The sequence below is a fragment of the Penaeus vannamei genome, chromosome 24, assembly GCF_042767895.1.
Source record: "Penaeus vannamei isolate JL-2024 chromosome 24, ASM4276789v1, whole genome shotgun sequence".
Taxonomy (NCBI): domain Eukaryota; kingdom Metazoa; phylum Arthropoda; class Malacostraca; order Decapoda; family Penaeidae; genus Penaeus; species Penaeus vannamei.
Genome location: NC_091572.1, coordinates 28303374 through 28320731, shown reverse-complemented (window position 1 = coordinate 28320731; position 17358 = coordinate 28303374). Strand labels below are relative to the sequence as shown.

Below are 17358 nucleotides of genomic sequence, written 5' to 3'. Positions count from 1 at the left end.
TTTTTGTGTGTTTGGTTGGTTGCAATAGATTTAGTCTCCAAGTTGTGGAAGTGAAAGTCAGACAGATACTGTGGTTTGAAATGCCCTAGGTCTTGGTAGCTTTCCATTAGAGAAACCCTAGGTACTTGAAATAAGACATCTGCCGATTTAGAATTTGTTTACAATGTTGAGGAAGAAAAATCTACTTGACAAACCAAGATATTTAGGAAATGGTATTATATCTGTTCTACAATTTTTTTTTGTTTTATTAGATTTACCACTTTATTCAAATATTGTCTCTTCAGAAACTGTATGAAGTCAGAAATGCTAGACAAGTAGTCTTTTTAGGTATTGGGTAACCTTATATCTGGAAGGGGACAGGAGTGCATTCAGGAAGATTCCAGGAATTCTGAAGTTATCCCAGGGTTGGCTTTGGTACATGCCCTTGTACTTATGGTTTGGAGGTGAACTGTATCCAACAGGAAACTGTAGGTATTCACCTGTAAGAGACTTGGCAAATATCTTATGTATGTATGTTTTTTTTTTTTTTTTTTTTTTTTTTTTTTTCTTTGTTTTGTTTCTCATCTTTCTTTTTTATGTAGATGTCAGATGCATAAATGATGATTGGAAAAAAATGCATATGTACATGGATACATGAGTGGGTAAGTGGTGGTTTGTAATAGAGAGAGAAAGAGAGGGTGGTACTAGTTTACAAGTCATTGAGTTGACTTCTGTATGATTTTGAGTTAAAGAAAGATTTTTGCATGTACAGAATGTCACTGGCTGAAATTCTCTTTATGCCTTTTAGGAAAAAATTTCCGTGCCAGATTTTGTGTTGCCGTGATATTTGCCCTTTATTTTTATTCCTTTTTTCTCTCGTTTTTTCAGAGTGGAGATTTTGTGATGGCCAAGAGGGACATGGACATGATGGAGAACCCACCCATATGGAGGATTGATGGAAAGTCTCTCCTCCAGAAGTTCCAGGCATTCGAAAAAGATGGAAAAACATTATACAGGAACATATCAACGGTAAGGAGGAGCATGAAACTTGGAAAGTTGTATTTATGTTGCAGCCTGATTTTTTTTTTTTTTTTTTTTTTTTTTTTTTTTTTTTCATGTCAGTGAAATTTTGTGAGCATCCCTGGTTTTCTTGATGGTGCATTGGATATTTATATATTTTATGTATTTATTACTATAAATTTATTTGTTTGTTTTTCCAGACTCTGATTATATTCATGATCAAACTATTGTAGGTACATTCTGATTAAAATGCAAAAGTTAGATTATTTAATAGATTCAACAATGTATTCATATGGTTAGACTAATGAATAAAAGATATCAGGTGAATAGATATTTGATGTAATTCAATAAGTGAGCTGTACAGATAGGCATAAATTAAATGTTGGGCATCACTGTCTAAAGAAGACACATAACATTCTTGCAATATTGTTATATTTGTAGGAATTGTGTTTGCACCATATAACTCGTTGTTTTAGTCATAATAGAGTGTAGCAGGATACTTTTTTCCTTCTATCACAGTACTCCGGATGGACTTCACAGGCGAAAGCTCTATATGTGGGGGTGAAGGTGACCTTTGTGTTCCAGTCTCGGTATGACACTGTGGTGGAGCTTGTCGGCATCAAGAATGGGGAGGAGGAACCAGAGAAGCAAAAGGAGGAAGATGAGCCGTTAGTGTTTTTCCTTGTCGTATTTGTGTTATTTATGAAATTATTGCTTTTTTTTCTACTGCTGTTTTTCATTAAGAATTGGGTAAAGTGTTCTTTCAATAGGAAAGTAGACCTACCGATGTAAATGATGGGAATTTCTAGGTTTTGGTTGATTTTTCACCACTAAAGAACACTAGGTATCTCTAGGAACTTGATAGGGAAGTTAGTAAAAATGTGTAAGGGTAATATATAGTTCACATTCTTACAGAACTTGGAGTGCCGTCAAAAACCAGCAGCAAGATTTTGAGTAAGTATATGTTTGTGTATATTTATTTGCATGCATTATATGTAAAATAACTGAAAACTGTTTATAAAGAAAAGGATGGGAGACTTTTACTTTGAGAGTACAGTATTATCCTTGAGTTTATCCTTTAGATCTCTCTTTCCTTTTCCCTTCTTCCTTTTTATAAAGAATTGAAATTTTTTAGTTATGGTCTGTTCTTTACAAAAAAAAAAAAAAAAATTGTTTGTGTATAACCATTTCCCCCCCCCCCTCTTCTTCACAGGATCTCAGAAGAGTTGCGTTCACACATGCCAAGCTTTGAGATATACCTTCAAACCCTCATTTCTCAAGCCCTTGATAATAACTTCCTCATGGAGATATATGAAGAAAATGGTAAGACTTGAATATTAGTATTATCACAGCTTTGGAAAAAAAAATAACATAGACTATAGTAAAGATAAAGAGCCAGAAAATATAAGTACCTTAAGTACTATTATTGATACCTTGCCATACCTTCTCTGCTGTAGTTATGGTAACCCTTCCATTAATTGGGATTATACTTCAACTACATGCAGGATCAGTGTTGTATCTTGCGCTAAACAAGTTTGTGTTGTGGAGAGTCATTCCATTTTTATTGATGTTTATGTTTCCTGTTCATGGTAATGGAGGACTGATTTGTTTGGTTGATTTCAGATGATTACTTTGTGGAAAGAGTGAAAGTCATTGACGAGTTAGCAGAACAGAGAAAGAGAAAGGTCCTTGAAATAGTCCAGTGGAATGAACAGTTTCGGGTAAGAGAAACCTAAAGCTTTTTGATATATATTGTAGTCGATTTTATTGTATGTATCCTCCTTTTTTTGTGTTTCTTTTATTTATTTTTTTTCTTTTTTCTTTTTTATCATTCAGGTAATTATATATGTATTTTTTTTATGGTATCATGTAATGTGGTATTTTTCTTTCCTTGTTATAAAGAATTAAGAAAATGTAGATATGCTTTCATTTTGATGTTTCCTTAGTATTTTGAACTACACTAAGATTGACTTACCTTTATCATTATGCAGATATGAAATTTGATGTTATGAAAGTAATTAGGAATATATTCATGTTATGCTAATGGGATATCCTCTTGGTGAAATAAAGAGTTGGAAGATAATATTTTATTGGAGTAGAAGCAACATAGAAAGTTTAGGTTATTCTGTTTATCATCAGGTTTTGTCTTTAGTTGTGTAGTTTTTCTTTATTTATTGTCTCTATTATTGTTATCATTATTATTTTTTACTTATTTTGTCATTCTCCACTTTTATCGTGGGTGGCAACATAACAGAATTCCTTGGACACCTGGCCATGCATAAACGTTATGATTACCAAAAATGCTGAGCAGTGCCAAGCGTGTTCCAAAGCGCCGGCCACCAAGCTGTCTCAGCTCTATGGGCAGCCGTACAACCAACAGACGCTACGATCTCGAGAACCTATGCCTTCAGAAATCGATGCCAAGGTAGGTTGTCGCGAGTGTTGTGTTATGTAGACTATCAGTGCCATTATTTTTAGATTATACTTACATTATAGTCTCATAACTGAAAATTTCTCTTTCAGAGGTTTAATGTATTGATGATTGTAAAAACATACTCCAAAAATATCTGATGCTAAAGTGTACTTTGTATCAGTTGCCTTTTTAAACAAAATTTTGCTTGCTTTACTTTCAGCATCTGTTGTTACATTAACTTGTTTCTTTCCCAGAACTTTGAGGTGTGCGATCGGTGCTCTAACATCTCGCAGATGTACAATAAAGTGTCCCACCAGAAGTACGATTACTATTCTCAGTGCAAGTCGACCGTGACCAATATGCGGGTGACCCATCCCGACAAGCACACAACCACCATCCTCAGAGACTTGCTAGCCAATGACCACTGGATCATGGGGGTAAGAACAGCACTTTGGTGAGACCTTTTGGGATATTTAGATGAGTTTGATGGTGGATGAAAGTGTTTGGTGAGACCTTTTGGGATATTTAGATGAGTTTGATGGTGGATGAAAGTGTTTGGTGAGACCTTTTGGGATATTTAGATGAGTTTGATGGTGGATGAAAGTGTTTGGTGAGACCTTTTGGGATATTTAGATGAGTTTGATGGTGGATGAAAGTGTTTGTGTTTGATTTTTTGAGTGTATCAGTTGTTTTAGGTGAATGGCATGTTACAGAAAGGCAACAGATGTGCTGTTCATTTCATGGATTCATATTGTTTGTTTATGACTTGATGATGTATCTTTTTGTGAATGAGTGATAGCTATAACTGTTGTGCCTAAAGTTGTTGAAGAGCAATACTGAGAATGAAGAACTTTATAAAGAAAGAGATGTAGGTCTGATGACGTAAAGGAACTGCATCAGTTAAAGCTATTTGTTTCACAAGGGTCTTCATTCTCTTTTTTGCCTTTTCTATATTTGTCACTGTGAACCCTTTTCTGCTATTCTGGATAACAGAATATATATTTATCTTTATTTCTTGCTTCCCTTCTTTTCTGCTTTTCCCACTCTTCATTTTTCTTTAGTTACCCGTTATAAAGCCGATTCATTTTTCTTGCTTCACCAGTTGTTCCGGTCAATGTGCACAACATGGATCAAGGTGGACAGACTTTACCAGGAGGAAATGGAAAATCTAAAAGAAAATGAAAACGATACGACGTGATTGGTAGCTGAACAGTGAGAAACAAATCAGACAGACAAAAGAAAGAAATCGAAGAGTTAATCCTGCTGTTCGAACCGTGTTTTTGTGATGGATTTGTAAGGGGAGAAAAGAAAGAGAAACAAAAAGAAACTACAAAAGTGAAATGGGGACAGTTTTAAGATATTAAATGATAGAAAAACATGTATATTAAAAGGATTACCAGTGATGAGTTTGCATGGTTGGTTGAAACCAGCAAGTTGAATGGCATTAATAAATAAAAAGCATGAGATAACACTTCTTCAGCATCAAACCATCAAACAAGCTTTGTGTCAGTTCTGTTCCATGTCAAAATTTCTTTTTAATATTAGAGTATAAAGGTGTACGAAAGTAGCAGTGCTTGTTGTCAATTTTTATATTTGATAGAATAAGTGTGTGGGAACACCTCACAGAGCACTGGTAACCAAGAAAATCCTAAACAAATTTTAATGAGGGAACGCTGAGTAAAGTCTCATGATGTACACAAGACGTTTTGCAGTGAAATTGGAAGAGAAATCATTACATGCTTCATGTTCATTTGAGAAGGGACGGAAGAATGAGAAGAAAATATGAAAGAAGGTATAGTGACAGAAATACTTTAAGGATATCCAGACACTGTTGGAGATAATTGAGTATAGAGAGCAAGTGCGTGTATTATGCATTCACAAAGATCAGGTATGCTCTGACTACTGTCCAAAAATTGGCGAGAAGTAGAACTGCAAGATGATGACGTGCATAAGGTGAAGACTGATAACTAACTGTTCCACTGAAGCAAGTTAGCCAGCAACTAGAAAAAAACTGGTCTTTTTTTCTTTTTCTTTTTTTTTTTTTTTGACTTGAGTAGTAATAGTTGAAGTCAAAAGTGAAAGTAAAAGTGTATATATATATATTTCTAAGAAATACAAAATCATGAAGGGAGGTGAAGTGATCATTACCGTATGGAAAATTGAAAGGTGGAAAAGGAAATAATTACCACCAAATTTTAAATGTTTGTGTGAAGAGGCATATTTTCCGGCATACGACTGAAGGAGGGGATCAGAAGTTGATTTGAAGATACAGTAGAACTTCTTTAAACCGTGAAGTGGGGTTCCTTGACTTCAGTGACTGTAATAGTATCCTAGTTTCCATCAGAATAAGTTTAGAAATGGTGACCTGATTGTAATGCAAACTTCCAGCAATCTTCCTCAACCAAATTCTCTCATAGGATATAAAAGTCTGTATGTATATATTTAGAAATATCGACAAATACTTGTCATTGTGGCCAAAATCCTCAACTTTGTTAAAGCAATATTGTGCAGTCAGTTCTACCACCAAAAAATTATTGTGAGTGTGTATATCTGAATTTCAGATTATATGCTCCAAGTTACTATAGTAAAAATTTGTTTTAAAACATTGTTTTTCAGTGAATCATTGTCTCGTAGACTGGGAAGCCCATGGGATAGCGTTATATGTTTTTAGGAGTTCTACGGTATGGTCATGTTGATGTTACACTAAAGAACTATTCCAGTACTGTTATGGAAATGATTACAAGGGTGGGTCATGGAGAGTTCTTTGTGCTCACCAGTGGAGATTTCATGTCCTGAATACCTTGTGCTTTTTGCTGAAGACCTGTCATTTACTGTAGTTGCTGCTATGATGAGCTGTTCTTGTGGTAAATTATATCTACAGCTACCGGTATAATACTTGTTCTAGAGAGATGGAAAAGCCTTACACAAAAGAAAAGGGAAGAAAATGAGATAGAAGTACAGTAAGAACAGAAGGAGAAAAGCATTTCCTGCAACTTGAGAATGGGATAGTAATATCATGATATCATTAGATGTAGTTCAGATTAAATGCTGTAGAGATACTCTTACTTGATATTACAAAGGAGAAGAACAAGAGAAGGGTAAGATGTCAGTTCATGTAATGTGATGGTGTTTGATATATTTATTTTTTTTCTTCCATTAACGTTGTCTCTTGCATTATCTCTTTTTTTTTCTCTCACTTTTTCTACTTTATTGATGGCAGAGGTACACAGATAAACCTTTCATCCTTCAATGGTGATATCCGAGTGACTTTAAGATAAGATGAATTTTATTTACAGACCTTGGCTTATGAATGTAAAATGAATAATCATCTGTGAGCATGACTTGTTTCAAGAACTCATATTCACTAGAAATAGCAAGCTTGGAAAATTACGTTAGATAATTTTCATTCAAGTTTTTGGCACAACTATCTGGCAAACTAAGTAAAGGAGTTGAAAAGTAATAGCAGGGAAACTGAACTGCTGACTGGGTTATCAAGGGAACAGGTGCCTAGAAGCATAAACCATCTCATTTTTATTTGCTTATTTTAATTTATTGTAAATCTGGATCCTGGTGTTATCTCAAAAGCATTTTATATACATATATCAGAACCTGAATCTGTAATATGATGATGAAGATAATTGGCACAGTCTCTTTTATCCTTCATATTTCTCAGTTTCTGTATACCTGAATTAAAAGACAGTGGTACCTCGGGTTACGAACTTCATTTGCTCTTTGACTCTGATTGTAAACCAAATTATTTTTTCCCCATTGAAATTAATGTAGATCCAATTAATCCATACACCTGCCCCAGACATATGTTTGTGTTATGTGTTTGTGTGAAAAAAATACAAAAAAGAATTAATGACATCATTATTTATAGAAAAATACAGTTATACTGAAATAAAACTTACACTTTACCTTTGTGATTGATGGTTGCTAGCTCGCGTGACTAGAGGAGGAGGAAGGCCACTCCGTTAAAGGGCCCTCCTTCAAGGGATAGTCCTATTCTATAATAACATTAGACAACTGCCTATTGTTTTTTCTGTGGTACACAACTGATGCTGCCATATGCCCCATGTGATATGGAAGCTTGTGTGTTTCTGTGTTCACACATCAAAGCATCGTTCGTGAGTCAAAGCAAAATTGTTTGGAAATGATGTTTGTTGCCTTATTTGTTCATGAATAGGGATGTTTGTCACCCAAGGTATGACTAACTAAATTTGTTGTAGTTTTATGCAGTTTACCTTTGTGTCCTCAAAATTGATTTGTTTTTCAAGAGGTCATGGTATTTTTTAAGGAAAATATGCTTTTTAATTCCTTTGTCTTACTTTAAATTGTTGTGCCAAATGTGGGCAAGCTCAAATTCACAGAAGTAATATGATAACTTGCATTGGTATAAAGTTGTTATGCATCTTATTTTTGTTATAAAGTTTCTTTATAATAGAAACACAAGCAGATACAGATTGCGATGAGGTTGGAGGAAACACACAAAAATTAAAGTGATGGGTGTAATAGCTGTTAAGTTGGATGAATCTTCGTACTGTGATTATGCTCTGAATTGCTAAGTAGCATTGGTTATGCCAGTGCAAAGTCCTGCAATATATGGCTGAGATTGATATGCCATGACTTGCCTGTCATGAAGCCAGTCACGGTAAATGTGCTGGGACGGAATAACAAAGGTAGCACAAATGGTCTGTTCCTGAGTCGAGGTGAAACGAAGGCTCTGGGATGCAAAGAAGCTTCGCAGTCTTCTTCTTTGGCAAGTTGCTGTTAAAGCTACATACTTTTTTAATTTTTTTTAATGATCTAGACTGGGGAGTGAAAGCAAACAGATTTTGGTTAAATTTAAGATAACCAAGAAAGATTTTCGTTCTAGAAAGATCTTTTGTATTTGTGATATGTACTGCTTTTAGAGTTCCTTATTGAATGATTTCTGAGTGATTTTAAAATGGCAGTTGTTGAGTAGATGTGTGAGAAAATTAGATACTCACATATTTACCCAAGTTTTGTTTTCTTTATTTAATGTTGAGATTTAAGAGATGGTAATACCTACAAGAAAGATTCATGGAGTTAGGAAAAAGTGTTGATAGATTCTTGTCTCGGATTAATGAAGGGAATCCTTTTTCTGAGAGCATTTGGCATGTGAGTATATTTTTTATTCTTATAAAGATATTTTAAATGGAAATGTTTCCTGGGAAAAGATGAGTACCTTTCCAAGCTCATTTTGATTGGTCTTCCATATTATGTTAACGCGTTATACTTTGCTTTAAATCGGTTTTATTGTTCTTGTTATGTCTCTTGGTCTGGCTATTGAAATGTCAAAAATGGGATTCAAAGAAATGAGGACGAAGGCAGAAGTGCCATCTGCTGTTATTTTCTTTCTTCAACTTCACTTGGGTTTGTATTTGTTTTTACGCATGGTGCATGCATGCTCACAAAAACATGTATATTCACACACACACACACACACATGCTCACAAAAACATGTACATTATTCTCACACACACATGCTCACACACGCACACCTGGAAACACACACTCACTCACTCATTCACTCACACACACACACACTCTCACTCACACTCACATTCACACACACTGAGAGAGAGAGTGTGAGAATGTGAGTGTGAGTGTGTGTGTATGATTGTGAGTGAATGTGTATGTGTATGAGTGTGTGTGTGTATGAGTGAATGTGTGTGTGTGTGAATGAGTGTGAGTGTGTGTGTGTGTGTGTGAATGAGTGTGAGTATGTGTGTATGAGTGTGAGTGAGTGTGTGTGTTTATTAGTGTGAATAGTGTGTGTATTAGTGTGTGAGTGAGAGTGAGTATGTGCGTGCGTGCGAGATATATATACATACGTATATACATCCTTACAAACAAACATTTTCACATACATTGCATGGGACTGGTATTATTACCTTGTTCTTTACCTTGCAGTATTGATGTATAGCTGGAAGAAGTCTCAGTTTCTCTGGTGTATGTGCAAATACCAACACATGGACTAAGGCAGGACTTTCCTATATTTATGTTGTGGTATTGATATATTTTGTATTTTTATATGTACTGTCCTCAAATTTAAAGAACTTTTTTATCATACAAAAAATGTTTTGTCTCTTTTTACTTGTTGAATATTTATATTTTATTTTATGGACTCTCTCGATCTCTTCCTATTTGTTGTTCTCTTTATACACTCTTTTTTCTTTCTTTCTCATAATGTGGACCTAATTAATCTTCACAGTCATGGACACTTCAGTGTAGATGCAATAACATACATGTGCACAAAAGAATAAACTGTGTTTTATAGAATACATCATTGAGGGCATCCAAACTACTTTTTGTATTCACTACAACATTTTTCCTTCTTTTCTGTAATACTTCAAAACAATCTGTAAAAAATGGTGCTGTTTGATAGCAAGTTGACAAATAGAATATCAGGTATTTGATTGCTCATTTTTTTTCTCATTGTGTAGGATATATCATGTAAGCCATAGTTGTTGAGTTTTATTTTATTTTTTCCTGTTTTGTCAGTTCCTTCACTTTCAAGGAATTGTTTAGAACTAAACTTTAATTCACTATTTCTCTTCAAAAGAAGAAAAATCTTTCCCTTGGTAATGGTATATATGTACAAATTCATGAACAACTTGGACTGCATATCAGGCAGATTTGCACAGAATAGTGTTCACATCTGAACTTGGTAGTATAGTATTTTTTTTATTTTGCAAGAATCGTATCCATGGAAAGTGGCAAGGGGAGGGTGGGAGGGGATGAGAAGTTGTTTAATAGGGAGGGAGTTTTAGCAACTGGTGAAATGTCTTTATTATCTGCTGTAAGTTGAGTAAGGTTTAGGTTGTGTTTATGTAAGAAGATATGATTCAGACCATGTAGTACAGCATTAATTTTTTTTTTTTTTTTTTTTATCATTTTATTTACTTTGTTTGCTAAGTAAGGAAATCAGTAATAGATAAATTAATTTTGTCTTCAAAAATTATTGCCATGGTTCATTTGTAAATATATATATATATATATATTTCATAACCTATCTTGCATCATACATATGGACACCACATTTACAAGACAAGTATATAGTGGCCATATAAAAATAAACAAGCAAAGTTTTACAAGCCCCTGTGCGGATTAATAACCTGAACATGACACTGACTGACAGTTAATTATACCACCATGCAGACTTCCTGTGTATTATTACTGATTTATACTGGAACAAAAGTGTTTGTCTCAAAATTATTACATAAAGGGAAAAAAAAAAAGTTTAATGCAGCATCTTATTAGTATTGTATGGCTGAAATTAGACAATGCCAACGGATAGCTTAAATGTATATATTATAATACCAAGTGATTTTATTGTCAAATTATTACTTTTAATACCATATGGAAATACAAATATTTTTGGATATTTAAGATATATGCAAATTCTGACAGAAAATCCATACAGGACAATAATAAGCCGCCTTTTTAGTCTGCAAGATGATGCACAATAACTGTTGTATGTATAATATTGTATGTGATTTTTTTTTTTCTTTTTTTCCCCAATATAGAAATCATTTATGAAATGGCTGGTATGAAGGTTTCATAAGAACAGTGTTCATATATTGTATTGTCTAAACATTTCACTTGCATATTCAAAGACTTTGATCGTTATATTGACTTTTAAGCCGAGATAATAAAGTTATTAGACTTGTTGAACAGTGGGCAATATTTACTTATTTAACATTTTTCTCTTTTATTTTCCTGTTTTAAATTGTTATACATGGAACACAAAAACAATTGTACAGAATTTCCTCCTGATTTTTTTCTCTCTAATGTTTTAAGTATGAAAGTATTGTAAGTATGCTCCATAATAGGGTAACTATGGTAAAGTGGATAAGTGTACTGACATAGAGGCAGTTGTATTATCATGTCTTTTCCCCCACTAAAAAAATATATATATAAAAAATAAAAAAATAAAAAAAATCATATGCTAGGTAATATCTTCTTGTGCAACGGGACCTGGAAATATAAGAAAACGAGTTTGTAATAAAGGAGTCGACAGCGAATGAGCAGGAAGTGGAGGTATTGTTGGTATCAGCAGGAGAAATTTCCACTAATAAATGTACATTTTCCTTTCTTGTGTGTTATTATTTGTCCTTATACATAAGCACATTTGATATGTGAAATCAAGGTGAACATTCCCCATAATTTTGCTGGGCTACCATTCCAAGTGGTCTGGAAAGTTCGTCAAGAAGGGAGCTAATACAGCAAGAAGACTTGTCAGAATTATGTGAACTAAAATAAGAAAACTAGTACACTGGAAACTTTGTCCATTTTTCTTGAGTTAGCATCTAATTTTCACTCTTCTGTTCCTTTACTTGTATAAATTTGACACATTCAAATCTGAATGATGGCAAATGAAAATGAAATAAAACAAAGATAGGTTTACAAATTATGGTATTGGTCTGTTTTGATCATAAGACATTGCAGATCAGGATGTGAATGGTTGAGCGAGATCAGATAAACTACCGTGGTAGCTTCTCAAACTTGAACATTTTCATAAACGATTCAAATTGTTACATATTTTATATATTCTGAGAAAGATGAGCACGAAGTTTTAAATAACCACACCACATTTTTTCTAAATAAATTCCTAATATAATCACATAATATCAATTCTATAACCCTCTAATCTTTGACATCTAACACATTTCATCCTAATCTTTAACTCAACTTTACCCTTTTCACCACAATACTTGACCATAGCGCTATTTGACCTTTGATGTCTGGCATATATATTTGTTTCAACCATTAACTGTTTATCCATCATCTGGAGCTCAACTGATGGTTAAAAATAATGCCATGCTTCATCATATTTTAATCTCTTAACTTCATAACAAAAAAATTTAGATCTAAGATTCAAATACCTGCATTGTGCAATCATCAAACAAAAGCATTCATATATTCCAAAAATCTTGCTCGAGTTCTGGATCATAAAATAAAATAAAATAATAATAACAATAAATTAATATACAAGTGCTCATTCAGCATAAAACCTTCACAAGCTTTACAAAGACTAAACAGACACCCATACTATAAGTCAAATATAAAATATATAACACAGATCAGAAAACCTATAGCCCTAAACTTCAAACACTTTCATACCTAAGAAGTACTTGACATTCCATGTGCACTCATCCCTCTCTCTAAGAGTTTGAGCATGACAGGATATACTGGGGCGAACTGTGTGAGGTTGCGTGATCTGACATTGGCTACGTACGCCTCCAGGGCACCTCTCACAAGCTGCAATCTCTCTCGCTCATCACGATGTTCATCCAGCCAGTTGCTATACCTGCTGACCGACCATCCTGCAGTCTAAAGGCAAAAGAGTTTTTTTTGGTTAGTAACTCTCCATATCTTTGATTCTACCAAGTGCTAAAATTAAGATTGAAAATCAGTTTTAGTAATAAGATGGTCAATTTTCATATCTACTAAAATCTAAATAAACCCAAAAACATAAATCTTTAATGTACGTGATGATTCAAGCAAACAATAATGTTTATAGTACTACAGACATTTAAACTTCTTCACCAATGCAAAATAGTACCTGATGCGGAGACCTAAGTTCCGGAGGAGCCTTAGCGAACAAGAAGTGCAGGATGACCGAGTAGGGAATGACATCTCCAATGCTGGGTGAAGCGCTGATGTGGTCTGTCGTCTGGAATAGCAGCGGTCGGAAGGTCCTCACAATGCGGTATGGCTTGCCCAGCTCTGATGGACGGCTGCACAGAGGATTGATGGCCAGTTCCATCTGGGAGATAAGATAGAGAGTGTGAATACAAACACTGTGCCCCCTCCTTATTAAATTTTTTAAATTGAGTGAATTAAACTTGAGTCAGGGAAAACTAGTAACATTAGTCATGGAGTTTATTTTACTTAAATCAATGAATAGCAACAAAAATATAGAAAACCACAATGTGTCATAATATAAATATCAAACCATCCTACAAATTCTAGAATCCAAAGTGCTTACAAACCTGGGCAAAGTCTGCTGCCAGTCGCAGTTTTCCACCATCTCCTATTGGACGCAACAGACTTGCATGACGTACAAATAATTCTAAGCACCTGCATGCTAGCATATGCACACTGTAAAAACCAGCATTTGCATTAGTTAACATAATTATTACAGAAAAGGATCCAACTTAAAATGAATGTAATGAAAAATACATATGAATATGAATCATCATCAAGACATATGTATCCAAAATCCTGTGCTTACTTTTCCTTTATAATTGCCGAAGGCTGGTAAATAGCAACATAATCCGTTGCTACTCGGTTGATAAACCCTTGGAGCTCTTTCATGTAGAGCGAACACTGTGAGTCACTGCCACCTGTATCTCCTCTAAAAAACAATAGCAACAAATATCATTCTGTATGAACTGTTAGAGCAAATGAATCCAATAAATAAAAATAGAGATGCTAATAGTGAAGAAATATTTGTAAGCAGAAATTGGCAAACACACTGAAGTAACTCACCCAGAAAAGTCCTCATTATGCATTGTGAGAATGATGGCCTCTACTGCTTGTGTAATGGACAGAAAGAGGGGTTGCACTGCAGAGGCCATGAGAGCATCTATGGGTGGAAGAGCCTAACAAAAAAAGAAGAAAGTTTTACAGGCCATTCTTTGAAATATTTAATACCACATACAAAAATGCAAAGACCTAGTTTATGAACTTTATAAATATGTAATTCTGAATAAGATATATATTGAAGTAAAATCAAATATAGTAAAAAGAAGTTTGGAGATGAAGATTGTTACATCCACCAAGAATATGCAACTTTATATGTTTAAAAGAGACTGAACCAAACAAAGGGCAATACCCTCACCTGCAGGAGGGTATTGGTGACAGGCTGCGGCAGATGGGCTAGAGTGGCTGAAGCTGTGCGCTCTATTTGACTTCTGACATACAGCAGCTGGTTCACTACAGCTCCGTTCAAGGCTTGACCAGCAGTTGGGGTTCCTAGAAAACAGGTGATAAGATTGACAGAGAAGCACCTTGACAATCTCAAATTGTAAGGCTCTGTTATCCCAAAGATATAAAGACAAACTAGCAGTGTAGGTACCTTAGGATTAAATATGCCTCCATCTGTCTACAATTTGTGTATGTGAACAAGTGAGTGAGTGATTGAGAGAGAGAGAGAGAGACAGAGAGAGAATGTGAATAAGTGAGTAAGAGTGTGTGAGAGAGGAGAGGAGAGGAGAGGAGAGGAGAGGAGAAGAGAAGAGAAGAGAAGAGAAGAGAGGAGAGGAGAGGAGAGGCAAGGAGAGGAGAGGCGAGGCGAGGCGAGGCGAGGCGAGGAGAGGAGAGGAGGGGAGGGGAGAGGAGAGGAGAGGAGAGGAGAGGAGAGGAGAGGAGAGGAGAGGAGAGGAGAGGAGAGGAGAGGAGAGGAGAGGAGAGGAGAGGAGAGGAGAGGAGAGGAGAGGAGAGGAGAGGAGAGGAGAGGAGAGGAGAGGAGAGGAGAGGAGAGGAGAGGAGAGGAGAGACAGAGAATGAGAGAGAGACAGAGAACAAGTGTCCGTGCAAAGTGCATTTTCTTTCCTTTTTTCTGTTATCTACCATGTTCCATTTTTTCGTCATGGTATATCGTCGTTTTTTTAAGGGAATCCATCCCCATTTCTATCACTTACGAGAGTCATTTCTTTCTTTGGCGTTTTTTCTTAATATAATTCAATCATGCTAACCTAGTTAGCATAAATCATATAATGCTTAACTTTCTTATTCATGTGGGTGAGATATAACGTGCAATTTCTTTAAATTACTATCTGTTTCTTCGGGCAATCTAGGCCACGTGGCTAGAATTATAAGTATTGCCAAATTCCTGACATTTTTTTCTTATTCTCGTTTTATCTCACTGCGTTAACCGATGACATATCGACGTTCAATTCGGATATTATTACTAAGTGCATTTATTTGGGCTCGGTTTAACTATGCATTTGTGGGATATATTTGAATATTGTACCTCCTCTCTCCTAAATACCCTCCCTCTATATCCATGGGTTAAATTATCCGATTTTTTGTATCAGTTAGCATTTCGAACGTTTGAGATTTTCTTTTCGTATATATATTTATACAGAGTACGTCTTATTTATTAGTATTTTATATGAATATCAACTTTTATGTATAAATTGTTATATTTGTTCTCTAGTACGAGTGACTTCACACATGGCTGGCCAGGTGATTTAAGGTCAGGTCTTGTCAAAAGATGACACATCTCACCTTTATGACCTTAGTGCTGTTTCGAATTATGTTTCACATTTTTTTTCTGAAATTCAATTTCATTTATATAACACGGCGATTTACAATAGACTGATGAATTTACTTCCGGTTTGCACGAATATATTGGGAACTGTAATAATATTAGCATGATTCAACGAATTAAATTGTATGTTTTTACATTATTATCATAGTATATTTGTGCGTATTCCGAAGTATATTTCGTAATTATTCGTCTTCTTTATTGATATATTTTTTCTTTAATTATTTATGTATGGTAAATCCTTTGTTTCATTTATTTTCTAGATTACTGTGTACTTACTTTTCACAATATTATTTATTTTTATATCTATTAGCTATTGCTATTTTTAGCGAATGTTCGGATAACAAACTCATTTGACCTTACTCAGGTAGAAGGTACTTATAGCCATCTGACTCTGCTCGACCCAAAAATACATTCAAGCTATTTGTATTTATATCTTATTCAATGATCTCCGTGTTAGAGATTAATTATATTATACAGCTACTACGATTTCATATTGTTCGTGATTTTCGCTTATCTTAATCACGAACCTCACCTCATCATTATTACATGGTCCTTGGTGACGACCCCCAGCTGGGTATGGACATATAATTAGGTTAAGGTAATTAAGTTGTCCTTTATGTGCCGAGCTGCACACTTATCGCTAGAGGTGATCTACACGCCGCGCCTTCTTATAAGAGTATACGTGAGAGATTATCATGAGAGATTATCGCTGGTATTCCCCAAGAAGATGGGATACCCAATTTGCATTCTGCGTATGAGCTGGATGATATGTCCCTTCTACGGTTGGGTCATCATGTCATCACTTTCCTCAGGGAATTTATTTTAAGTATCATTTGTATCATGTTTGTAAACTTGACGTGAAAGAGATGTTCTACGCCAAACTTACATCTGTGGTAGACAGATGTCCCCGGCGAGATATTAGCATTGTTCTGGGCGACTTCAATGCGGTATCTGGCTGTGATCGAGCTGGCTATGAGATGTCTGTCGGTCCTCATGGTTCAGCTGATGCCGGTAGTGAGAATAGCCTCCTTTTCCAGGACTTTGCTAGGACCCAGAAATTGAGGATTTCTGGCTCCTGGTACCAGCGCCCAGACCCACATCGCTGGACATGGTACAGTGATGCGGTTAATGCAGCCAAGGAGATCTACCACATACTCGTTAGCACTTGTTGGAGGATCCTTCAGAATTGCAGGGTGTACAGGAGTGCTGAGTTCTGTGGTACTGACCATAGATTGGTTGTGGCTACCCTCCGGGTCCACTTCAAAACTCCCCAGCGGTCAAATGATCACCCTAGGGTGTTTCATTTGGACAGGCTGAGGGAGGGGGAGTGTGCTCGCGGGTTTGCTGAGGCAATCTCTGATTGTTTCGCAATGCTTGGCAGTCTGACAGACCCTGTTCTTCTGTGGGATACCTTTATGCGTGAAACGCTTGATGCAGCTCAAGATACGATTGGTGTACGCTCAAGAGCAGTACAGAATTCCATGTCGCAGGAGACACTGGAAGCCACAGATGCATATCATGCGGCTCGTCTGACGGGGGATTGGGAATTGCACCGTTCGCATGTGCGCAGAACTCGGTCCCTGTTAAGAAGGGACAAGGAACAGTTTATTAGGAATCTTCCTGAGGAGGTAGAAGGCCA

At 35.6% G+C, this 17358-nt stretch overlaps 2 protein-coding genes across 6 annotated transcripts in view; one reads left to right on the top strand and one right to left on the bottom strand.

Annotated features, from left to right (window-relative positions):
* LOC138866240 (glutamine and serine-rich protein 1-like) overlaps positions 1–6015 on the top strand; it is a 44453-nt gene extending 38438 nt beyond the window's left edge. For all 3 annotated transcript variants that reach the window (XM_070138598.1, XM_070138597.1, XM_070138596.1), the window contains exons 8-15: positions 868–1008; positions 1519–1667; positions 1915–1953; positions 2213–2322; positions 2623–2720; positions 3254–3424; positions 3667–3849; positions 4515–6015. In XM_070138598.1, coding sequence (XP_069994699.1) covers positions 868–1008; positions 1519–1667; positions 1915–1953; positions 2213–2322; positions 2623–2720; positions 3254–3424; positions 3667–3849; positions 4515–4610 — 987 coding nt within the window. In that variant the 3' untranslated portion in view covers positions 4611–6015. The remainder of the gene's footprint in view (positions 1–867; positions 1009–1518; positions 1668–1914; positions 1954–2212; positions 2323–2622; positions 2721–3253; positions 3425–3666; positions 3850–4514) is intronic.
* A 5822-nt stretch (positions 6016–11837) lies between these two features.
* The window catches only part of fws (four way stop), a 39343-nt gene continuing 33822 nt past the window's right edge, over positions 11838–17358 (bottom strand). For all 3 annotated transcript variants that reach the window (XM_070138593.1, XM_070138594.1, XM_070138595.1), the window contains exons 13-18: positions 14286–14419; positions 13934–14046; positions 13677–13799; positions 13435–13543; positions 13005–13208; positions 11838–12772 (exon numbers count right to left, since the gene is read on the bottom strand). In XM_070138593.1, the coding sequence (XP_069994694.1) occupies positions 12563–12772; positions 13005–13208; positions 13435–13543; positions 13677–13799; positions 13934–14046; positions 14286–14419 (893 nt within the window). In that variant the 3' untranslated portion in view covers positions 11838–12562. The remainder of the gene's footprint in view (positions 12773–13004; positions 13209–13434; positions 13544–13676; positions 13800–13933; positions 14047–14285; positions 14420–17358) is intronic.